This window comes from Rhea americana, unplaced genomic scaffold (genome assembly GCF_003343005.1).
Source record: "Rhea americana isolate MKP2758 unplaced genomic scaffold, rheAme1 scaffold_27, whole genome shotgun sequence".
Classification (NCBI taxonomy): domain Eukaryota; kingdom Metazoa; phylum Chordata; class Aves; order Rheiformes; family Rheidae; genus Rhea; species Rhea americana.
In genome coordinates, this window is record NW_028186390.1 from 7,077,075 (window position 1) to 7,102,623 (window position 25,549).

A 25,549-nucleotide genomic window follows, 5' to 3' on the forward strand; every position below is an offset into this window, starting at 1 on the left:
CTTATTTTGTGAAAATGACAGATTTACTGAAGATTTTAGCTTTATTCTCTGCCCTGCTTGATCTTCAACTAGATACTGTAATTACACATGTATATGAAGATTTACATTATAGGACTTTACTAGAGAAGCTAAGTAGGGCAAATAGGACACCAGATAAATTGATCTTTGTGGTCTGTAAACATCACCTTGCCTTGCAGGTGTGTACATTAGTAACAATTAGAGTAAATATTTGTATCTGGATAGACTTTACCGTTATGTTGGATGATCTATAGACCTGGGAAAAGCTGATCTTGCCTTTCAGCATCATCTTTGCAAAGAAAGCGAAGGCAAATGTTCTTATTTACAGTCTAGCTCTTGCGGTAGATTTTTGCTTTTATTTTATTTTGCTTTTTTTAGCATGTTGAATCAGTTGGACGTTGTTTCTTTTGACTTTGGGGTCAGTTATTTGTCCTCCAGATTAAAACCCAGCTTTCAAAACCAGGGTGAATCTATGAAATCATTTATTTCAGGTGTCTTCTCTACCTATCAAAGGAGATGGCTTTCTGTCTTGTGCTTTTGGTTCCAAAAATAACTAAGGTGCTGCCTGATTGCTGCAGGTCGATGTCGATCTCTCCTTTTAATTAACTATCAAAATAAATTGTGCAGTTGGGAGAGGAGAGAAGTGAGTGCCAGCAGTCTGCTGAAGATAGCTCAGGTGCGTAAAATGGCTACTCCATCTCACCACTAATTGCCCTGGAAATAACGCTGTTGATTTCTCGGTTGTGTTTTACATCTGCATTGTCTCCTCTGTCTCTTGCTGATGGGCGTTTTACTCTCGTGGCAGATTTGTCTTCTGAGGTTTCTGCCCATCTCCTCTCTGAGGTGCATTAACATCTYCTTGCTTTGAGGATCAAAACATAAGCAGCAGATGTGGGCATAATATTTTTCTGAAGGGCAGTGAAGGAAGCAAGGAAATGATTTTCCTGACAAACTACTACTGTCTTGTTGTCTCCACGCAGAAGCTGCAAATTGGGCTAGGTGCTGATGCTAGGGTGAAAGGCTAAGCTGCAGGTCCATAAAGGGCTTGCTCTCTTGGTTYCTGCTCAGGAACAAGCCTTGCTGGAGATTTCTGTGGAAGCCTAAAATCCAGCACCCATTTGTGGACCTAAAGTATAAAACCATATTTTTAGTATAGAGCAAGATCTGATGTCCTCAGGAAATGAAGTCACTGACTTCACTGCATCACCAGGTTCTGCCATGGAAACAGTTGGTGAATTAATGCAAGTTTTGCACAGGTTTAACAGCCATCCTCCTCTTCAGAGCGAGAAGTGGGAGGAACATTTTCTATTAAATTCAAAATTGTTGTCTTAAGTTATTAATTCCTTGCATCCTAATGTATTTATCTCTGGCTGCAGTGAGGAGTGGAGAGCTTTGAAATCTAGCTAGCTCAAAGGATGCTTTCTGCACCAGGGAACAAAGAAAAAAGCATTACTTCAGTATGGCAGTGCGCAAAGTACTTGGATTTAATGGGTACTTTACAGACAGTGTGCAAGCACTGCTTGCTGCTGTTTGTGATCCTTGTGTCCTTCAGGAGATGCCATGTGTGATGCAAGTCTGCGTAAAAACAAATCTGTACTTGGAGCGTGAAGCTCCTTATGCTTTGTCCACATGAGGCTGGCACTGCTGCTGGCAATTACTGAATTGTCCTGGCTTTTKGGGACTGGGATGAGATAAAGAGTGGTAGGATGGTGGCGGTGGAGGCTGTAGCCCCTCCGCACCAGTGTGCTCTCCTCATCTGTCTTCACCAGGTGTTAGGAAGCAGAGTATTTTGTTGTCCTAAAAATACAGATGTTGGGGCCTGGGCTGACCAGGAACAGGATTAGATTTGGAATATTTATGACTCTGAATGTGTTTTGCACTTGGTTTGTCTCTTAGATTTTGCCAACTTTGCAATCAATCTCTCCTGATCGCTAGAGTGCACAGGACACCATGGGGTGGGTGGACTGTGTGTCCAGTGCAAAATGCTTGTGTGGCTACTGTTCACAGAGTGTGTGTGAGAGAGCTGCAGTGAAGGGGTGCTTGTTTTGCTGTGTAGTCATACGACTGTGAGAGACATCGCTTTGGGACCTTTTCAGATCGTGTTGTGTGGCTGGCCAGACTTGCTCAAACTGTTTCTATCTCCAGTTCCTTCGGCTTGCTCTTGGCCAAGAAAACATCAAGTTGCTGAAATTATAAACCAGGTTTGTACTATTTATGTTGGAGAAATGGTGCAGTTTACATATACAGGCTCTTTGCAAATCAGCTTACGCTGGCTTTTAGAAGTTGAAATGAACAGCTGTAGCAAGTTATAGATGTTGAAAGGGAGTCCAGCTTCAGAGTTTTGTGTTCTTCTGTCATGACAACGGGCTCTCTGTGAGCAGCAGATGTCTCCAACTGGGTTTTACTGAGGTTTGCAGGGAGAGCGTGCTGCCTTTCCTGGGAGATGCTGTCAGGGCGGTTTGGCGTTTGCTGTTGGTCACGATGCTCCACGTAAGGAGCTGGCTTTGGAAGGAGCTGATGGCTGGTCCCATGAGCTCTCCAGCGCCTGGACAGGATCCTCAGGGGCCGTCGGTGTTGTTTATACCCATTTAACTTCCAAACCCAGCAATGAATAACARGAAGGGCCCCACTGTCTCCGTCTGACTCCATGTTGAGCAATGCTTGCTTACTATTTTCTAGTCTTTCTGGAGAGTGAGTTTTCCTGGCGTGAATTTCTGAGCTCTGCTTTTCTCTATCCTTGGGGTTGGTGAAGTGCAATGAGTTGTGTAGCCTCTGTCTGTGATATCCGCCTGGCAGGAAGCATGGAGGGGGTAGGAGGAAAGTGGGTGCTATGGCAGGGGCAGAGCCGCAGAAGCGTTTGGGTCCGTGGCAGGGCTTGTGGGTGGCTTGAGGCAGTCCTGGTGCCCCCACTGKGGTCTCCCCACCTGGAAACCCCCCTGGACCAGGAGTGAAGGTTTCCCCTCTGTTAAGATCTCGAGGCAGTGGAGCGGGGTCCCGCTGCACTTACCCATTGGGCAGTGACAGATGGCATCTGCTCTGGGGCAGGCTCCCCCAATTTTACTCCAAAATCTTCCAGGAGCTTTCCCCACTGGAAGGAGATCCACCAGCAGCAGCAGTGGCTTCCCCTGGTTTCTGGGGAGGAATGGGGCAGCTAGGAGAGCAGTCTGCTCCAGAAGGATGGCTGGCAGTGTTTTAAAGAGGAGTGTCCGAGAGGGAAATGCCAAAGCAAAAGTTCGTCCTCTGTTTTCTCTAGTTTCATCTTCCTTTTCCAGCAGATCTGTTCATCTAGGAACTTCTTACAATGTCATTTCTTTCTAGGCAGAAATGGTTTCTGAGCAGTTTTTGGAGGGTAGAATCTCTGATTATGGGTTATGGGCTAGGAAGTCCCTGTTGGTGAGTCAGGACTTGGAGGCCAATTTGGTTGGGATAAGGAGCTCCAACTTGAGAGAGAGAGGATCCCTTCTGATCTCCACTTGTCTGATCAGCTTCTTGGTGTACACTGGTCAGTCCAGCCTCAGAATGGTGTACGAGTGAGCCTGGAGGGGTTCTGCAGTCACTCTGTGGAGTAACTTAAAGGGTCTCAAGGGTCTTGAAGGATCTTTGGACCTCAAAGAGTAGGGGAATAGTTTCTTATACATGTTGGTATGTTTTCTCCATAGAAGCAGGTTCTTTGGTGGGTGCCATTCCTGTGTTTGTAGGGAGGAGATTGGTCAAGGGTCTGGAAATAAGGATTTTTAAGGCGGCAAGGGAAGATGTTGCAAATATGATTAATGTCAGTGAGTGTGAAACATGAAACATTTTTTGTTATTATTTGATATTTCTCCTGCAAGCTCAGCGGCTGACTTCTACAGAAGATAAACACATGGGAGGAGATTGGAGAGGGGATCTTTGGTCTTCAAAAGCAATTAAGTGTTGAATGTCTGACTTGAGACATCTTGAAGAGGCCCAAATTTCAGCAGGAGGGSGTAGAGTCTTTTCTCAAAAGGAGACCTCATTTAAAGGCTCTCAGATGCACAGCAGCAGTTGCAAGTCACTTGAGCAAACTATGATTTCTTATGGAGGGGGCTGCATGGAGCTGTGTTGCTCTGTGAATTGAAGGCAGCTCACATCAGGGCTTGGTTTTGTCATATAATCTGTATTTAGGCTGTGTTTTTCATTTATCATTATTGCTGTAAAATAGCTTGAAATGCATCTGATACTGACAGCACTTGATGGGCTTTACAGCAGTTTTGTGTACTGGTGACTCTAGGGAGATATTCTTACCACCCTAGCAGTGTCTGAGAACCTGCAACTGCTGAGATGAGTCAGGGGTTTGAGATTTTTGTGGCACACAGAAAAGCAGAAGGGTCTGGCATGAGCATTTCTGTAGCACTGAACTGGCCCCCAGCGAGCAGGGCCAGCTGCTGGCAAGTGATTCCCAGGGTCATTTTTGAGGACACTTGGCGTTCTTCTGAAACGTGAAGTAGCAGCCGCGTGCTCAGGTAGCTGGCGGGACAGCACATGGTGCAGAAGAGCTCTCTGAGTGGCTGCCGCTGTTTTCTGATAGCAGGATGAAAAGGGATCTGGAAAATTTATCTCATTAAAACAGTGACGGACTCCATTGGCAGCATCTCACAATGTGTGCGTGGTGGCCTGGAAATCATCTTAAAGGCCKTTAAAATTGTTCTTGTTTGGCTGCTTCCATGTGTGGGAATGGCAAAAGAGATAGGTCTCCCTTGAAATAAATGTTTGTGAGCAGGTGGGAAGCCAGGCACAGTGGAGCAATTGCTCAGCCCCAAGTGCTTTGGGACGGATGCTGTACCCTAACAGCCTGCCAGGTAAATCATAATTATATGAGCAGTTTTGGTTGCGGTGGTGTTTCCATGGGGGTTCCTGCAGCTTGTCTCTTTTCTCTGGACTGCTGAATCCCCTGAACCCACTGCCCTCATGGGCTGCGTTTGTGCAACAAAACAGTGTTGAATTTAGCCAAGGAACTGGCCAGAGTTTAGAGAGAGGCTCAGTGCAGACTCTTGTTTCTGGTCCAAGGAGCATGGTACCCGCTTCTGAAAACAGCCAGGAATCAATTATCTGGGATCCAAATTGGAGGCAGAACAGCAGGGCATCTAAATGGTGCCAGCAACCTATTGATACACTTACTGTTTTGCCACATTTTGACGGTAGCTCCTGGGGTGAAATTGCATCAAGAAAATGCTCTTCGAGAAGAGTTCCTCATCTGCTGTCAGCTATCTAAAAGTTAATTGTCTTGTTCAGCAAAGTCCTACAGTATCCTGATTAGTCACTGGAGAGAGACTGGTGCTACCAGGAGGTGATGCTCACATACTGCTTTGGGGTGTATTACCCTCTTGCGGTTCACTGTAGGACAGCCTGAGACACTCTGGTTGGGAGATAAATCCCACTGTTATCCGTGCAGGTGGGGCAGGTGAAATGAACTGCTCTGTTTTCGCAGTGGATTTAGCTAAACTGAYGTAACTTTCCCATAGCCTGGCTTGGCACTCTGATATCAGTGGGGAGACATAGTCCTGCTACATAAGGACTATGCAGTTAAATTGGTGGCATTAGCATGTGCTAACTTTGAAAGCTTACATTCTTAAAGAAGCAGAGGAGCATGCTGGGAAATCTGGAGGAAGAAATAGATGACTTATTCTTTGAGAGTATTTTTTATCTCCTGACATCTGTTACWCTGTCCTCTCCTGCCTTTTCTCCTCCACATTTGCACTTTGTCATTAAAACCCGGAAAGAAAAATCCCAATATGCATATGACATTTTACAAAAGTGCTCTCTGTGCTCTTAAAATCCAATAGTTTCACTGCACAGCGTTCGTCTGTAATCAGTTAGAAGTTTCTGATCAGCAGAAGCTCTAGGTTCTGCTCCCTGGAGCTTAGCACTCTGCATGAGGAGGTGGGATTGCCTASCACTTGCTCTCCTCTAACCTGAAGAGGGAAATTGGAGCAACAGTGAATGAAAGTCACGTCAAGGCAGAGAGAGATCAAAAAGCTCTGAACTTGCTAACAGTCATGTCCCAGCCTGGTTTTGGTGTTAGATGATGGCTATTAAACCAGATGGTCCAGGTGCAACTTCCAGCTCAGAAAGTCCTTAAAATCACTTCTTGCCAGAAGTGAGGGAGAGTTTCTCTCTACTTTTTGCAGACGTTGTCACTTCTGCTGGACGCAAGATAGGGACAAGTGGTGGTGCAGTGACTGGCTCATGATTTTGGGATCCTCAGATGTGGAGTTGCTTCCAGTAGTGGGGTTGGGACCTYAGGTACCAAAATGAACCTGGTCTGATGTTTTTTGCCTTGCTACCCAGAACCATGAGCTGTTCATCTCCTGCTGCCTCCCTGAAGCAGCTCAGTGTTGCACAGATGCCTGGTTGCAGCCCTAGGGGCTCCATTTCTGGGAACAAGGCTTTTATTTCATGCTGCCCAGAGCCTGCTCRGGCTCCTTGGCAGCGTGAGGTCTTCTGGCCAGGCCTTGCTCTGTGGGCTATGGAGAAGACAGCGACCTTGCAAGGGGATGGGAGAGGAGGGAAAAGAAAACATAAGCTAAATACCAGTTGGAAAATAAATCTCTGAGTGGGAAACAATGGTCTGGGCAGTTGGCTTATTAAAGGAAGGAATGGAAACCTGGTGTCTGAAATGTTAAAAAATAGGTTGGACCAAAACTGGGAAGTGACCTTGTGAGGATGAATTTGGTATGTTTGAGGCCATGTAGGCAGGTCTTTTCCCTTGGTGCTCCTTGGAGGGCTGGATCCATAGGAATGCATCTGAGATCTGTGCACTGGTGCCACGTTGGCTTTGCAGTGATTGAGGAGCGACAGAAGCGTGATCCTGTCCCAYGGCCTGAGCGTTGTGATGTTTCCCTCCTTGGAGGGGGAAGGGGTACAAAAAATTATGAATAAAAGCCAGAAGGGCTTTCAAGAGGGTAATAGAATATAGGATTGAGTATTAAGCCCATCTCTAACCATAATTAAACCTGCAGTTGGAGGGTCTGTCACATTGCTTCAGACCCTTGGAAAAAAAAAATCAACCCTCAGTTGCTAGCTTCATTAGTAATTAAATGTCCAATTACTGTATGTAATGTTTCTGCTTTGCTGAACTCCACAACTGCATTCATAAACAGCCCTAAGGAAGGCCTCTAATCTGTGCCATTGTTCTTCAAGTGGTTTGCACATGCAGAAAAAGAAAAGAAAAATCAGGCAGACATTTATAATATGGAAAGGAAAGGGGGGAAGGGGTGGGAAGAGGAGGAAATCAAATCAGCATCTTCCACCTCCCCCCCTCCCTGAGGTAGGATCTTTGCCAAGCCCACAGAGAAGCCCTCAGGCCCCTCGAGCATGCAAATGTAATTTTCTATCCAGACAACACACTTTTCTTTCTTTTTTTTTTTGTTTTAAATGAAGTCCACCCCCACCCCTAGAAAACCTCCTCAAATCCCTGAATGCACAACAGAAGCAAGAAGAAAATTACAATGAGAGGAGGAGAGGAGGGAGGGTTAAATTAAAAAAAAGGAGGAGGGGAAGGAAAAAAAAAAAAAAAAAAAGAAAAAGCAGCAACCCACAAACAGAAGGAGCGATGAGGAAGAATTGAGATGAATATGCAGTGTCCAGAGTTTAAATAGGCATAAAAGATAATGAAGGTTGGGGTTGGGGGGGGGGGAAGGGAGGGGAGACAGTAATCAAACAAAATGATTTTGGTCCTCTTCAATCATCCCTGTTTTGCAGGCTGTCATTTTATACAAATTAGAGCCGGAGTTATTTTATGAATATTCACTGGAATAGGAAATCGCGTTCGTTGAAGGGAAGGCACCCTTCTCGGGGGCCCGCCGCGCCGCGCGTCTTTTGTTCGCCTGGAACAACAGGGCAGGAACGCYGCCGGAGCGGGAGCCGGGCCCGGAGCCTGCCGGCGCCCCGGGGTGCTGGGCGGCGGGTCCCTCGCCTTCGGGGCTGCCCGCGGGGAGGGGCGAGGGGAAGGGCGGCCCGCGTGGGCGAAGGGGCTGCAGCCGGGGAGCCCTGGGCCTCGTCTGCGGCGGGGAGCCACGACTGCCCTAGCCTTTCATTTCCAGGCAGGCCCTTATTGAACCAGTAACAGCTCGGCACCGTTTGGGATGAAATAGTTGCCACATTTTCACGTTATTATTATTATTTTTCCTTCGAGCCTGGCTGCTTGAGTTGAGTTCTGCTTCCTGCTGCCGCCACGTCAGAGCCTGGCCTGCGTCGCACATGTCTGGCACCACGCTGGGGACGGTTCCTCTGAGACGTAACCAGGCAAGGCGTATTCAGGCCCGTGGCGAGGAAACCGTGGATGGTCGCGAGGGGAGAGATTCAAGGCTGTTGCCGAGCGCGAAGCCTCTCTCGGAGGGGCGGACGAGGCGGCCTCGCCGCGGGAGAAGCCTCGCTCAAAGAGAAGAGCAGAGATGGTTCGTTGTCCTCTACCTCTGCCCAGCAACTTCAGAGCCGATGTTGAATTTCTGTGAGAGCTGACAAAGTTTTAAAAGCGGTTAAGTTCTCTAAAAGGTGGTGGTGAGACACAGGAGGTGTTTGCGCGCGTGGGCAGCCCCGGTGGAAAGCCGGGGCGAGCTCTCCTCCATGCGTTCGGTCTGGCCCGGTGCACGTGTGCTGCTGAGACTCCAAAAGCCCSCGAGTCCGGGCGAACCAGGGTGAACGCTCTCACCTGCGTGAACGGGGCAGAGGAGATGGGGCTGTTTGGGTYCATGCAGTGAAGCCTTTTTATGCTTTTCGAGTAGGAGCACAGAAATGTTTTTCATTTGAACTTTCAGAGCTCAGGACTTTTTTTGTCATCTGCCTACTTTTAAGCAGAGCAAAGAAGAAGAGTTCTCCAATGTTTGTTTTGTTATGATACCAGAAACCCGAGAGGGTTTGCAACACAAAAAGTAATCCCTTGTCTCATCAAGTTTATGACTTCAAATCAAGCCTGCTGACCGTTTTCAGTGGGGACTGTTTTCTGGGGCAGCTTCTTGGGTTTTTGAACAGCTTCATCCCTCAGTGCTTCTTTTGAGTGGAAAGTTTAAAGCTGCGTCATCTTGCTTGAGCAAGATGATAAACTGGAGAGCAAATCTGAAGAGCCTTAGAAAAGGGCTGTACAAAATGCAGATGCAGGGGATTAAGAAGCAGAACTGCACTACATCCAGCGATAAGTAAGGTTGAACTCAGCAATTTCTGAGCTCTTGCGCCAGGGAGGAGCAGGAAACGATTGCTTCTCGGCCCCGGACGGCAGGAGGAGAGGCAGAGGAGGCATTTGCGGTGTTGGCTTGCACCTCGGGCACTGAGCGTTGGACTGCCGGTTGGCAGTGGTGTCCTTGAAGGGTTGGGGGCAGCAGGGAGGTGGATTATGTGGCAGCAGCTGTTGGGGGCTGTAACCTGTTCAGCTCTTCACCAGCTAGTGCAGAGTGATAAGAAAACCCAATCAGTTTTCACATTTATTGGTGGTGTATGCTCCAAAATGCCTGGCGTTTCTGTGGATGAAACACAGTTGCTGACAGCCAACTGTTTGAGAGGTACCAAGGGAGAGGGCATTAAGAACAGTAGTGTTCCTTTCAGGTAAGGCAAACCCAACCTGCAGCTAGGAGGGGTGCATCCAGGCTGTTGGTCTGGGAGGTTGAAAAGATCCAAACTAAAACTCAGAAAATGGTTCATGGCCTCTTCTAGTGCCCGAGAAAAAATCAAGTCCTGCCTGGACACACGGCTGCCTGGAGCAGGGAGGCTGCGAGGAATGCCCTGGCCCATGTCTTCAGTATTTACCAGTTTATTTTYCCCCCTCTGCCTTACCTAACCAAGACTCAAATTTTTGCAGTTTCCCCCAGGGCTTGAATTGCTCTCTTGTGGCTGAGGACAGCATGTGCCTTGAGGGTGGGGATCTCGTTCCTGGAGGGTGTGTGTTGCTTTTGCAATGCTGATCGTCACCTGTCTGAGCAACTTTGCAATTGTTCAGAAAACAAGTGTGCAAAAGCTCCTGTTGATGCATATTCAGCCCCCACCTCTGTAGCTGGATTCCCTGCATAGCCCCTTCCTGGTGAGAGGACTTCCGTACTTTTTCTGTTGGCGTACTTGTCTTGCTAGGGAAGCAAAGCTACTGTCAGTCCCTTGTATGCTGGCGTGAGATCTGTTGATGTGTCCTGAGGCTAGAGTTCCTTTCTGTTTCTGACTAGTTCCCATGGCACAGATTATGARTGCTATGATAGAAAATGTTAAGTTGGATATCTTTATTTTTACTGCCTGTGATCAGGTCTTTCATCATTTGCCTCTTACTAACCAGGGAGTTCTGACAGTTGGGTGGATTTCTGAGTTTCCATTTACCTTAAAAGATAAGCTTGTTTAGTCCCATGCAGTATTTTGCATTGGTCCAGTCTCAAGGGACTTAAAGCTCTCAAACTCCCTTTGAGTTAGGGAGCGGCTGTACAGGCTCACCATCTTTCCAGAGCTTGTTGATGGAACAAAGCGTCTTCCAAATCTGCTTTTTCCCTGTGAAGTGTGCACTTGCATTGACTTGAAGCAAGATCAAAGTTGCGGTACTCTGATCCACTTGGTGCTTTTTCCCTCCTAGCATCTCTCGCCACTCGTTGCAGCCGTAACACATGATGAGAACATGTCCTGAGCGTACAAAGACACAGTGTGAACAAGCCCCAGGGGCAATACAGCTCTGCGAGATAGATTCGTTGTAGGTGTAACACTGATAAAATGGGCCATTATGCTCTTATGAAGCTGCTGTATCTTCTGTATCAAGGAAAGTATCTTCAATGAGATCTAGGTGAGTGGAAACTGCTCTTCTGAGTGGTATATGGGTTATCCTCTTGCATGGTATGTCTGAGGTGGAGCAGATAAAGCAACGCTTGCTGAACTGTCAGTAAGAACAAGTATGATCAGGTCAGAGAAATGGAGCATTACCCTCGGCTGGGATTTCAGTTAGAGCCTCAGAGACCAGTCTGTGCTTCTTGCTGGCCTTCCTTCATCCTGCTTGTTGTCACGTTGCTGGCAGATAGCAGTGCTGCTGCCTGTCTTGGGATATGCCAGAGGCACCCTTGCCATACTGGGAATCCTGTCAGGGTACAAAGACCTCTGCGTACCCTGTCCCACTCCTGCCTCATGCATGTCCCCAAAATGGGAAAACATCAATGTGCGTCTCCTTTGCATCTCCAGCTTCTTGTGGGGCTGATGTGTGGAGTATTACAAGACTATTTTGCTGGATCTCTTTCGCCATTTCTTTCTCTTAGCTTCCTTTCTGAAGACTGTCCAGAGATATGAATTTGTTGTGAGGGAATGCGAAGGACTTGAGATTGAAAGCTGTAAAATGTGCATCAGCCAATCCATAAATGTCAGAGATGCTGAGCAGAAGCACGACTACTTGAGTTTAGCCAGTTCTGTATATCAAGTGATCCCTACAGATTTATTAGATGTTTTTAAATGGATTTGAAATAACTGGATTTAGTATTTCTGGCGATTCCTTGAACTGTCTTGTTTTTCAGCCAACTTGCATAAATGTGCCAGTCATGGGCTGTGGTGTATCAGCCAACTTAGCAAATGGTTTTATTTATAGCTGAAAGAGTGAAGCCAAGGAGTATAAATCCTGAAAAAAATATAAACTGTATCGTGGAAATAATAAACTTCAAATTCATGGAATTTCTAATGTTCCACTGATGGCTAAAAAATCTGTTTAATGGCCGCTGAGTGATATTTGGCTGCAAAGCAGAAACCCCAAAGTTGTCTTAACTCAACAGCGATATTTTTTAGTGTTTCTTTATGTGCTGGCGCTGAGTCTCTTTGCTGAATGATGGAAAGTTGACCTTCTCYGCTGCATTTCTGCAGCGACCAGATAAGATTTCAGATAATAGCTTTGCTTTTTCTGTTGATGATCTATGGCTGTAGCCTGAGCCGTGCTGTTAGATGTCAGGCTGTTTATGTGGAGGATCGGTTGGGTGCCCAGCTGACTTCAGGGGTGTGAAAGACATTCGGTGCTGAAAGCAGGCACTGGGGAAGGTGCTGGTAATCATAGCAGCTCTGAGAGCAACCTGTGCTTTCGTAGCGCTGCTGGTCAGCTGGAGAGTTCCAGCTTGGTCTTCTGAGATACCAGGATGTGTTGGACCTGCAGCGTCCCTCAGCAGCAATGGGCTCACCTGCCTGCTCATGGGCTCCTGCGGAGGCTTGGTGCAGTGGGCCCTGAGATGGGGGCTCGCAGTGCTCACGATGTCCCGGCAAGTTCAGGCCATTTCTCTCAGTTGTTCAACTGTAGGTTTTCTCTGTCAGCATGAATGAGCCTGACAATTCATGTATGTGGCTGCTGTTTTTCATTCAGGAGACCGTTCCTAAAAACCGAGCTCTGCATTTTTATTTTCTTTCTTTCTTTCTTTCTTTCTTTCTTTGGACTGAGTTTGGCAAGGAAGTTTGTAGGTTCTCTGGGCTCTGGTGATTGACATTGTGTTTGAACACTGCATTCAAAGCTAATACTTCTTGCAGATGCTGAGATAAGTATTTGTAAATCTTTGCATTTACCATTATCCCCAATTTTCTTGTGCAGTGCCTGCTGTCACCGTATAAGGGTATTTATCCTGCACATAATCTGATTGGAAAATAAGGCTTTGAAACAGAAAGGAAAATACACATTTCAGGTGGTGTTAGAAATGTCAGTTGTGGATGCTTAAACAGTCCTGATTGCCTCTAGGCTTTGGGGCATTTGGGTTTTCAGCCCCCTATTGTTAGAGCTAAAGCTGCTTATTGGAGTCCAAACATGTTAGAAAGACATCTTGTTCTTCAGATCTTCAGAAGGCTGCCTCTCCCCCACCACGGGGGATGGCCTTCTTAAATCCAAGTGAGTTAAGTTTTAACCCTTAGCTTAAACAGCACAGGGCTGAACAAAGAACCACTGCTTTCAGATGGAACTGAATAAAAAGCTATTATTTCATAATAATACTCTGCTCTTCCCCTCCAAGGATTTCCTAAGGACTTTACAAATATTAAGGCCTGGGTGTTCACCCCAGCAATGGAAAGCCAGAGAAATGGCTGTGTGTGGGCACTGGAAAGGTTGAACATRGGGCTTAACCTCTGTGCTGAGGAGGTTTCAAGCCTGGAGCCCCCCTGCACACCTTGTACCTGTGAGACGCCAAGGTGAGAGTAGAGAACAGGGGCATTTCAGCCTGGGAGACCCTCCTGCTTTGCRTCTCTTGGCTTTGTACCCAAGCCTCCTTCCAGCTCCTTTGCCCTTGYCCGTCCTTGTTGAGTCTTGTTTTGGGCTAGTAACTGGATGTGTCTCTGTGGTGGGGAAGAGAGCTGGGGAAATAGGAGGTCTTCCCTCAACATGTGGTCTTGTASCTGGAGGGCTAGACCCTGTCTTAGGTTTGAGAAAGGACCTTTGTCAGACAGTGGAAGGTAACTCAGTGCTCCAGGCAGTGTGGGAGAGTCCCTGGGTGGAAGGACCTGTGTTYATGAGTGGCAGGGGGACAGGCTGGCAGCAGGTCTCCAGCCAGTCTCTCCCTTTCTCCCTTTTTCAGTCTCTGAATGAGATCTAGAGTCTCTGCTCTTCTGTTTGCCCCTCTGCATCTATCCTCTCCTGCTTCATGTTCCTGTTGGGCATGCACAGGAGCTGTGTTGGGTTGGGTTGTCTGCCCCCCTCCCTCGTCCTTTTCAGTTGCTTTTTAAAATTGGCACCTTTAGGGATRGTGTGGACTCTCAGCTCCATGTCTTGCACATTCTGCCCAGCTTGGGGTCAGCTGTAGCTGGCAGGGAGGAGCCAAGGACCCTGGATGTGGGTGCCGCTGCAGATGGAGTGAGTGGCATTGCTCTTCCTTACCTACCCTTCCTCTCCGCGAGAGTCCCACTTGGCTGGCATGCCACCTGAGGGGTGGATCAGATGCTATTTTCTCCCTCAAAAGACAGCAGTCAGTCTTTTTCCTTTGCAAGAAGTTTGGCTGGAGTTGGCTGACCTCTCTTCACGGAAGGAAGTCCTTTTTCYCTCGTGTCCCTAGGGGAAGCTGCAGCGCGGACAGTTTATGATTTTTCTTTTTAACGTAGTAACGCTGGCTTTGTTTTCTACATTTTGTTTGCATCTAAGACCAGGACATGGCTCATGCTGTGTCCCTGATACAGTGTTTAAAGCTTTGCTGTGGTTTAAAGCTTTGCTGTGATTTAAGTTTGGCCTGGGCCCTGCAGGGTTTAGCTTAATTTTTAAAGCTCTCCATGTGAATAATTCCTCGCTGAATGCAGATCGCAAGAGGGGATATTGATTTAAAGCTTTAAAGCTGGTGGTTATGGATTAAAGAAAAAAGAAGGGGGAGGGGGAAGAAGGAGATTTACTGTAGTCAGAGCTGGTTGCCTAAATGTTAGTCTCTTATGGACAGGCTTTTGCTGAGGTAGGTGTGGGAGCAGCAAAGGAGCCTGATGAATTTTAGCTTTGAATTGTTGGCTGCGAATCAGCCCTGGGGCACACTCGATTGCAATTTCCCATGTCAAAGGAGGGTTTGCTCTAACTCCTTGACTTGGGCTTTGTGCGGGTAAGTGCATGACTCTATTTTCCTGCGAGAAGGCTGCTGCGTTGCAGCAGCCCTGGCCCTGGGGCTGACCTGACCCCCACTGCGAGCGAGGTCTGAAGAGGCAAAGGAGGACGTGGTGGGCCTGGGCAGCACTGCCCTGTGTCTCACACACAGAGTGAGCTGGCTGGGAACAGTCAGCAGGACCGTGGGACAGGGGCTTGAAAAGGAAACAGGGGCAAAGACAGCTTTGACAGAGAAGATGCTACAAAGGACAAAGAGAATTAAACCTGGGATGGATGTCCAGTTTGCAGGCAGGGCTGAGAGGTTACTGCTGATAAAAATCTGGATTTCAGTGAGGATTGTATTAACCGCTCTCTTAGAGCGTTCTTCATCGGTGAGGTGGGAGGCAGGAGTGAGCAGTGTTTGGGGAGCTCAGGCGTTATCAGAGTTGGGGTCAGAGAGGGGTTCCTTAGATAAAATTAAGATGGGAACACAATATTTGAATCTGGAACAAATTGAGTTTGGCAGCTTTTCCCAAGAAAAGTGTCCAAAACCTCCTTGCTTACGATATTTAAATTTTTGCCCCAAATTGTCTGGATTTGGGATCCCAAATSTGGGATTTGATCTAAATTTCTGTTTATTTAGATGCTGACTGAGTTGAGTGCCTTGCAAGTGCCAATAGGAAGAAGATATTGCTAACTACGGTTGTATCCRTACTCAAGAAACTCCACTTAACTTCTTCTATGTTTAGGTTTAAACCTCTAGCAGCTGATGGTCTGTACAGACTGCTGTAGGGACTGATAAGCAGAGCTTTACAGAGAGAGTGATAAAAATGGTCTTGTGTACAAATAATGGCCATCACTTCAAGAAACTTGATTAGATCAGCAAGATCAAGTCTCCAGCTGGACTGAGTATGTTTAAAATCCCTAATTGTCTGGCTTTTTGTCTGCAGGATGAATTTATAAGGAAAAGGAGAGCCCAAGTCTGCTATTTCAACACCCCTGGAATTCATAAGTAGTGCTGGGTTTCAGAGGCTCCCCTGTCTTGTTTTGGCTAACTCAGTAAAATGGAAAGCTGGAGATTAGCGTGGTAGGCCTGGGGTCATTTTGTTGCAGGATATATAGCCTCAGACACACAAGATCTTTTTCTTCAGACGTCCTTCTGGTCGGGATGTTTGAGCCTTTGCTCTCTGGCTAAGAGCAGCGTTAATCATAGGACTGGAATTTGTGACTTAACTGAATAGGCRTTTTAATGCTTTTCCTGTAATCGATCAGTGGGCTGGAAGCCACTGTCTCGGTAGCGTTGTCACATTGACCCCTGTGATGTGCCTTGACGGGTTCCCGGGCTCTTCAGTGCCTTCAATCCAAGGAATGCTGTCCAGCGTGCCTTTCTTTCCCCGTTGTGAAGGGATGATCTGAACTTGGTCTCTACAAAGACAGAATGGAGCTTTTTGTGTACCCTGCAAAGGGCTCCTCTGTCTGCGGCGATGAGCAGTGAGTCAGGGCTGTGCAGAGCCCTTCTTCTGAATCTGTACAGATAGAACAAAAAAAGCCTTTGCATCAGAACTTGCTATTTATGTTTCTAGCTCTGAGACTCCTCAGCTGCATTATTAATGAAGCGTTTACCAATTAAGATAGTTGAGTCTGCTCTTGAGGGTGTTTGTTAAGGTGAAGGTACCTTATTAGCATATCTGATAGATACATGCGAGGTGCTGATTAAAACYTTGTGAACTCCCCTGGGACAGAAGTCAGAGGAAACAAGGTGGAGAAAGTTGTCCTGTTTCCTGGCTTTGGCCATGATGGAAGCAGGAAGAGGAAGACAGTATCCCTCTCGCAGGCAGCGCCCAGACCTCGGGAACAGCTGAAATGGGCACAGAGAGGAAATTCATCATCTTGGATCAGAAATTCCAATAGTTGGAGCGATGCGAGTATGATTAATGCCTCCTGAACACGGAAGGTGGGAAGCYGCTGGTTTTGCTCTTCTTGCAAGTCTAGCAGCCTGTCAGGCGAGGAATTTGTTTCTGACACTGACCCTGTGGATTTCAGAGACCTGGAATTGATGCTTGCCTACATTGCAGCCTTTCGGCAGCTCACTAAATTAGGTTTGCAGGCAAAGTAATGCTGCGAGGTGCAGTCAGCCCACATGTGAAACCAATTTCCTATGAAACGGTACTAAGGAGGGCGACCAGAAGAGAAGAGGATCATCTTTAAGTCTCTCGTGACCTTCAAGAGTTGGGAACTCTGTATTCATTTTCCATATTTATTATAATAATAATATGGCAAAGGAATATATTGCAGACTTTAATGATCTGCATGTGAAGAGCATCTTAAAATAGACTTTATGAAGATCTCCTTGGTATATACATATGTGTTTATAATTTTATGGATATAAAAATATATATTTACTGGATACATATACTTTGTTTCTCCATCTGCTAAATATAGTCATGTATGAAAGTTATATAGAAAATGTAATTTTCCCTGAAATTATCCTGCTGTCATTCTGTTTCAATTTCAACGTCTGCACAGGCGAGGAGTGACTTGAAATGGGCACTGTCATGCTGCCGAGCTGGTGTCTGGAAGCAGTTTGCTTGAGGATGGGGATTACTGGAGGCAGGGCTGGTAGCACCATCTATTATTAAGATTTGCCCAACAGTTCTCCAGATAAGACCCTGTTTTCAGTTTTGCTTGTAATTTTGTCAGGGTTTTAACTGTCCATGCTTTCARTTTCCATGCTGGATGTCTGCCTTAGTGCGTCTCATTTTTTGGGGGGGAGGGGAAGAGTTCAAAATTGTCCAGCCATTTTGGAGAGCAAGGCTGAAGAAAAATGTTGGTTTTGCCCTGCTGAAAAAGGCTGAGGAGCTCTTCTTGGAGCTTACTGTGAAGCCTAGTGCATGAGGAAGGGGGAGGAGTTATGAATTTTGAGCGATGTCTTTGCCATCCCTCTGAAAATGTGGCCAAACCGATGAAAAGTTGGAATTTGCATATGCTCAGCAGAGACTTCTTTGATTGCTGTAGCTGGTAATTACCAGAGTCCCTTCACGATGGACAAGGCTCCTTCCCACACTGCTCCCCGAGGGGACAGGGCTGGCTGCGTGCCACCCCGGCAGGCAGCTCCCTGTGGGCTCGCCTGGGGCTATCTGCACAGGAGCAGACTTCTCCTGAAATAGCTGCTTCTTCAGGGAGCAGACATAGAGCTTGTCCGTAATCCCAGTCGAATGGTGTCTCCCAGCGTCCTGCTGGGCTCGAGGTGGCAGGTGAGACTGGCGCTGGCAGGGAACATGGAAAAACTGAGATGGTTTGGACATGGCAGCCAACAGGAAGGGGTTGGGACGGAGGCCAAGGAAGGGAGAGGAGAGAGATCTTCCAGGGAAGGGGAGAAGTATGTGATGGCATCGTGGAAGGCATCGTGTAATGCAAACACAGTGGGACAGTTTGTCTTGCTCTGGTATTTCCTAACTGTGCGATATGAGTAATGTCCCTTCCCTGTGTGTCGTTTCTTGAATGTTGTTCAAGCTGTTGTTGCACAGATCTGTGGAGATACTTGCACCACGTTTGAGACATCAGCAGCAGGTTTCTGTAAAGACAGCCTGAAATGTAACTGTTGTTAAAACCAGCTTTTACAACAACTGCAAGCACTTAAGAAAAGGATCATTCCTTCTTCAAGCTTCAACTCAAATAGTTGTTTTAAAATAAATATACTTCTGTAGCATCTGCAGTTGGACCTGGCTGGAGAGCCAGGAGTCTGTCTTGTGGAAAGTGTCATGACTTTAGTTTGTTTTTGTTCATTTTTGGAGTGTTTAGTTGAGAAGGAAGGAGCCAGACGGTCAACAGAGTGGTCCCTGGGTAGGATCTGAGGTGGGGGAGTCCATGGTTCCTGTTTCCACTCTGCCTGGTTTGAAACAGGAATTTGAAGAGCCCTGAGAAACCAATATCCAGCAATGTGTCTTCAGACAGGAGGCTGTTTAAGAAGATGCTGTCTCTTAGTTGTTTATTTCTGTCTGCTCATTTGGGACCTGATCACTGATGGAGATGAGTGCTCCTAGTGTGCTACTCTGGTAAAGGATTGCTCATGCTCTCCCAAACCTCTTACCTATGGGTGTGCTGATCCTGGTACCTTGTGATGGCATTTAGATAGGACAGGTTGCCTGTCTGCGGTGATGTGGGAAAACAGTGTTGCCAAAGCTCCAGTCACCCCAGCAAAGAGAGGTTTCATTTTTGCATCCATCAAAACCCCTACTATCAAGTAGGAAATTGTTTTTTGGATTTGAACTGATGCTGCATTTAGCTGCCAGGGCAGATGTGAGTGACTTGTTGAAATTTATCATAGAAATGGAGTGTGCACGTGCAGCAGTGGATCAACTTCAAACAGGGTGAATGAGTTCTCCTTAGAGAACTATGGTTTGGTATTGAAGGAACGTCATGATAAAACGCTGCCTCCCCAGTGCTTTGGCCTGCCTTCCTCTGCTATGTGTGCACAGAGGTAGGTTTGGATGTGTGCGGGAGTGGAAGTGGGTGGGCCCTGTGTTTGGGACCGATTTCTCTCCTCGAGGACTTGATTTACTGAGTGACAGCGAGAAGGAGAGTTTGTGGAGAAAAACCTATGCAAAATGGGACCACATAGTGGTCCTCCAGCTCTCCCCTTTGGGAGRTAACGTGCTCTGCTGCTGTGTTTTCAAGAGGATTCCTTGTAAGTGTTTGAGGAACATTTGTTCCAAACTCGCAATTTAATTCTTTCTTCTGTTGTACAAAAATGCTACCAATGAAAATAGACAAGCTCTCTGGGTCATTTCCAGATGCCCCTAGTGAGGCAGAAGTGTTTATTTTTATAGGCCAATTTTTGTATTCTGCTAGAACGCCTTGTCCTGTTTAATGCCGCATGGAGCAATAGTTCTGCAGAGTGTGTTTAATAAGAGCAATGTGCTCTAAGGGATATTTAAATCAGAGTTTGTTTCCTTGCATATACGCACTCGAGAGTGTGTTATAAAACATCTGGGTCCAAAGTTGCATTAAAGAAATCGAACAGCCAAGTCAACCTGAAAGTCTCCCCCTGTGTTGTACCAGGGCTCTGCCTAGGGAATCTGTGTGCAACTTTCCCCTCTGCTACAGGGGCCTCGAGCAGATGGCCTGGCTTTTTTTCTTTTCCTCCTCCTCAGAATCTGCAAGTCAGGAATAAAATCAGCTTTAAATTTTGTGTTAGCGTAAGGAAATGCAAGTTGGAAAGGGGGCTTTTTGGACTTGGTTCTGTTATTGTACAGTGAGTAAAGAGTACTTGTTTTTACTCTCTTCTCTTCTGCCCTTCTACTGGAAGTCTTGGTGTTGAGTGTCCAGTTTGGACCACATGTTCCCTGCTGCGCTGGAGCAGTGAGTGGCCATCGTAAGAGGGCATCGCTGCAGCAGCTATCGTGTCATGGCTCTGTGCTGAGTTGCTGTCTTGCGCTTCTCCAGTTCAAATCCCTGCTTCTCGGAGGTGTGCAGTGAGATGCTGCTGCCTTTCTGTGGTTTTGGGGCTTTCACCTGGTCCCTGATCTGCTGGGCACCTGTGTCCTAGTATGTCAGTCCTGATGTAGGTAGGCTGCAGGAAACCTACTACCAGTAGTCACTTACGTCCAACAGGACACGAAGTCCTAAAAATGATTGTGCTTGGGCATACTAGAGGTGCAGCTCCGAGTTGTGTCTCCAAAGGTGGGCAATGGTAGGTGTCAAGGAGAGAGCATAGATGCTGTATTGATGCTTCTCCTGAGCCCTCTCCTGTTGCCTGGAGACCTGTGATTCAGGGGTTTCTAGAGTCAGAGATGGTATTTTGCATTGATGGATTTTCCTTCTGTTGAACTCATGTGAACTTCCAGCATCCATGATACCACGTAGAAATGAAACCCAGTGCAGCTTTATGTTGTCTGAGGAAACGAGCTAATTCTGTGGGCTCTCTCCTGTCCCCTTCCCTATGTGGCCAGGTCTGTGCTCCCATATGAGAACTTCTTGCACATGGGCACGTGTGCATTCCCATTCCATGGCAGGTCAGTGATTCTCCTCTATAAGGACTCCAATAAATGGAGGGATCTGCCAGCAAGAGGCTCTGGGAAGGGTGTTTCCCAGGCAGCAAAGCACGAAGGCAGGAGTTGACTGGCCTCAGTGCCATTGGAAATAATCCTGGCAGGGCTTTTCCATCCTCCACACATGGTATGGAGTTGTTCCTCTTCAGAAAGGCACTTGTCTGCTGTCTCTGATTCTATGGGCTTCTTCGTGCTTTTGCCCTTGGAAGCCAGAGCAGCTTAGCAAGCAGTAGATGGAGTGATACACTGCTTTGGAACATTGTGTGTAATGGCATCAAAGGATGGAGTCTAGATAGTTTGGGTGAATTTACTTCTTTTGTTTGACTGTAAAAGCAATCCCTCCCTTCATGAATGAGCATGTTAATCCTCAATTAAAACAGATTTAACCTTCCCAATAAGAAATCTGCTCAACAGTGGTTTTCATCAATTGCCACTGTCCTTCAGATATGTCCCTAGCATGTCTCTAATGTGACTTTATTAGAAGACTTTGCTGCGGAGATGGAAGAGAGCTGTAAGCAGCTCCAGCTCTCTGAAGGAGCTGGCAGAAAAAGCAGCTGTCAGGGAGCTGCAGTGCTTGCTCTGTCTTTGCCACAGCAAGAAAAGCAAGTCCATGACCTTGGCTTTAAGGGTTTCTGAAATTACTCTTTACAGATTGAGAGAACATCTCCCTCTTGGCTTAGAAAGGCAATGAGTTGTGTTTCAGGCAAAGCCTGTTTGGTGTGGTGGCATTCAAAGGGGAATCTGGTACCTACCATTTTGGATAGTTACGGGAGATACCCGGAGGAATCTGCCCTAGAGCAGGCCACATGTTGGTGGGGGCAGCTGTCCTGGGAAGCCCCTCTGTAGGCGTGAGAGATTCCAGAGAGACTGAGACTTGGGTCCAAGGTTCATATAGAGTCTTTTCCTTCATGCCGCACTAATAAGTAATTTGACATCTGAGTAAGTTGCTGATTACTGTAACGAGCTTGCTGATGCTGTAAAGCAGGGTTAATTCATTTTTGATACAGCTTTCTGAAGGCATGAAGTCCCAAGCATCTGGGAGCTCTTCTCCCATGCACATTTGCTCCACACACTCTCAAACCATGTCTGTGCATATGGGCAGGACTATGTCTGCAGAGAGCTTGACTTAAGCTTGAGCTAGACCAGTCTCTGTTGGTAGTTTTGGGGCACCTGACAGGGTGTCGCATGCTCTCGTACCTATTGCATGTGCTTCATAGGAGTGCTGAGAGGAGTGAACCAAAAATGATGCAGTGACTTAAAAAAAAAAAAAAAAAAGTGTTTTTTCCAGCATCTGGAAGGACTAGTGCAGGAGGAGAGGTGATTCAGAGCTTGCTGGGGGCTGATGTGCCACCAAATGCCCAGAAGATTTAGTACTACTTACCAAAAGGCTTCATATGCGCTGTGCTGTGCGTGATATTTCCCATGCCTGAGCTGAGGTCGTTTTTGCACAGCTCAGGTGCTGTGTGCTGAAGCTTAACTCATCAGTGTGGATGGAAATCATGGGCTGTGCTGAACTCATGCTTTACACTGCAGCACAGGTACAACTTTCTGCAGGAACTGGATGGTTGAATAACATTTGAAGGAGAAGACGTGCATGGTGAGCCCTAGTGCTGGGTCCCTTGTTCTGACCAAGAGTCCTGCAATTGTCTTTATTTTGAGTGTGTCTGTCTGCATAGCGGGAGTGATAATTAATGCAGAATTGCTCTCCTGGGCTCAGGCAAAGCCAATACTAATTTTCCAAAGTCAGCTCAGAAGTACTGAAAGTGCAATTTTAGGCAGAGCTRTGGGTCGAATATTCCTCTATTTGGCTCCTGCTATTCTCATTGTCAAAAATCACTTAAAGCTTTTCAGTTAGCATTACAGTGATAGTACCACTCTAAAAGAGTGAAGTCCTGGATTTTAGATGATTGCATATTTGCCCAAATTACCTTAGTTTGACCTTGGAAGAAGGGGATGACCAACATCAGATTTTCTTTTTTCCTCAAATACAGCTTTAAATTTTTTATTTYGTATTTCAAGCAGACTTTCTTTCCTTAGTAGATCTTTCCTTGCAGAGTATTTCACATTTCTCTGTTTTGCAAACACGCTGGTCATTCCCTAATGAGCAAAACAATTGCAACCTGGTTCTTAAAATCCGGTTGYGGGCCCCATCAGTGGCATTAGCCCTGCTTTGCAGTTGGGGGAACTAGAGTCCAAAGAAGGCRAGAGCTTAGTTTCAGAGGTGCCACACAATCACAGTCCTCGTTAAAAGCATTGGAAACTGCAGTTGTTTTCGGCAGCATCGAGTTATCTGGCCCCTCTGAGCTGRGTGTGAGACCATAGGCATCTGGAGCGCCAGCATTCCTGTCTCACCCAAGAGCCCTTTGCTAGAAAAATGCTCATCTTTCACGATCAGGCTTCGGTGGAAGGGACTGGGTTTCCCGATGAAAGCTCAGGCTCGGGGGCTGCAGCCAGGACTGATGGCGGATGGGAAGGTCTCCACTATGGCCCYGCTCACATGCTGTGGCATGGATGGATGATGGATGGAGATGAGAGTGAGTGCTCTCTCAGTGTATGCCTCTCGCCACCGGGCCGCTTGCAGCCGTCAGACCACACCATGGCTCGTGGTTTTGTGTGCRGCGCTGGAGCAGAGGGTGTGCGATGAGATATGCAACGTTAGCACGCCTGTGCACTGGCTTGATGTGGTCTCATGGAGGGAATCAAAGCATTTGCTTTGAAGCCCGTGGAAGGGGGGAGGAACGCCTTTGTTCTGGTGTTTGGAGAGCGCTGGAAATCCTCGAGCCCAGAAGACTACACCCTTCATTACCCTCTGGGTTATTGGCCCCAGATTGGAAGTACGGCTCTGTCATGTGAAGTATTTGATTATTTATACGGTTAATGTTTAACAGAGCCAGAGTATTAGAATTAAACAGAAGACGAGCTTCCAACTTTGCATGGTTAAGGGCTAATAAAACTTCTCTGATCCGGTGTTGTCCTTTCACCAGAGGGGATTTTTTTCATTAGCTTTTGAGTGTTAAAAAGAGATCTCCTGTATTTGAGGCAGATTGATCTGTTGGCTACAGACTAAGTGAATGTGCAAAAGTGTTAGTGTCTGGCTTAAATATCCAGTCAGCACAGATGCCGTCTGCTAAAAATTTAGAGGTAAGTTGAATTGACAGCTTAAATGAAGCTAGCTGGGATCAAACACTTCCACTGGTGAGGATGGGGGTGGCTGCTGGCTGCTGGAGGGAGGAAAGCGCTCCTGCAGCAGGGTGCCCGTGGGGCTTCATGGTGGTGCACGGGCTAGAGTGAGGCCACTGTCCGGCCTGGAGCAGGCGCAAATGCAGCTGCACCAGGGTTYGAGCTGGGCAGTTGTGTTAGGTGATGAAGACAGCCTGCCCAGCTCTTGGCCTAGAGATACTGAGATCTCCATAAAATGCAAGTAAGGGTGGGGAATAGCAGTGGTAAGATAAAGTGAGTCAAAAAAAGAGGAAAAAATAATAACAGTAAAATGTTCAGCTCCCTGGGTAGACTCAGATAGCAGCCCCGAAAGACTGGACTGGTCCCAGCTATCTCAGCTACACCTCTCTGCTCCCCAGTCCATCAGGAGAAAAGCTGGAGAAAAGCCCTGTGGCCCAGGGGACACAGGAGAAGGGGGTTGACAGTTAGGGCTTTCTGAGCTTAACTGAGCCTGGAATGGGATTGATGGAGCAATGTTTCTGCTTTTAATTTCTTTTTGGTTCCATTTCTTCAGGCTTATGGGTCTCATGGTGTCTACAACCCACACACTTCATACCTCTTACCCAAATGCAGAAGAATCTCATTGCAGAATAGAGCTCTCAAAGCTGAACTTCTTATCAGTTGTGTGATTGGAGATGACGAGGATGCTAAAGCAGGTTTTGTACCTTTGGTAAGAGAAAGGCTGAAGAATAAGTAAAGACTTTTTGGATCCTAGAGGGTACCCACAGGATATGGCAGTAACGAATGCCAAGAGGTTTCCTTAGTGCTATTGCTCAGTGTCACTCATTTAAAAAGCAAGTTGGTTTATAATATACCACCAGGATTGAAGGTAGCCATGACTATGAACTTTCCACTTTTAACTGTCCTGATTATCTGCTGGGTGTTTTCTTTCCCTCTTATCTCAGAAGTGCTCCTGCCTGCACAAATGTTGAATACACTGTGAATATAATTCACTTCCAGTGTACTGATATGATCAATAACTAACATTGCACTAACAACAGCCATTTTTAATCCTTCCTTATCGTTGGAGAAACAAGGGGTGATATATGAAAGCAAGGCTGTTGGTGCGACTGTTGCATGGGTGTAAAATGCACAGATGACATTTTGGCTTTGTGAATGCACGTTGTGAATGTGATGGGATCCCTGCTACTCATTGTGCTCCAAATCGTTTCTACTCACTGTTGGTGATGTAGAAAGCCACTCTGGAGGGTTTCATTTCACTAGTTAGCTGGCTGCGCTTGTAAGCATCCCCTTCCTTGCTGGTTGGCTGGAGAGAGAGACTCCTGCTCTCAGCTGTATTCAGAAGTGTTGCGCTCTCCATCTATGATGGGTTCATCTCTAGGTTTCATGGAGTGGCTTCTGTAGCAAGGAATAGAATTGATTTTAAAAAGTACACCTACCCTATAARATCTCAAGATCATGGTCCATGAGAGCAATTTGTAAACCACAGTTTMGGGTGCGTTCCTCATTAAGATGCATTTAATTTTTGTTTCTACATTTTTGTCTTTATTTACATTTTACCTGCTAGGTCCCAAAATTAGTTCCCCCTTCCCTGAAGACTGATGACCCCTTGAGTCACTCAGCAGGGTAGGGAGCTGTCTTACAAGTCTGTGACATTTCCATCTTCTTCAGAGGAAAGACACTATGTGAAAGTAGGTTCCCAGGGGAGCTAGGAAGTAGAAAGTGTTTTCCAACCAAGAAGTATTTATTTTTTAAATGCAAGTGGAAACCTCATGTTCATCTCCTGCCCAATGCAATCCTAGTCTATTTCAGATTTTAATAAATT

At 46.7% G+C, this 25,549-nt stretch overlaps 1 protein-coding gene across 1 annotated transcript in view; it reads left to right on the plus strand.

Moving 5' to 3' along the window:
* Nucleotides 1–23,661: 23,661 nt before the first annotated feature.
* Nucleotides 23,662–25,549, plus strand: part of ZSWIM5 (zinc finger SWIM-type containing 5) — a 53,286-nt gene continuing 51,398 nt past the window's right edge. Inside the window, exons 1-2 of the mRNA XM_085308201.1 lie at nucleotides 23,662–23,685; nucleotides 24,278–24,433. Coding sequence (XP_085164327.1) covers nucleotides 23,662–23,685; nucleotides 24,278–24,433 — 180 coding nt within the window. The remainder of the gene's footprint in view (nucleotides 23,686–24,277; nucleotides 24,434–25,549) is intronic.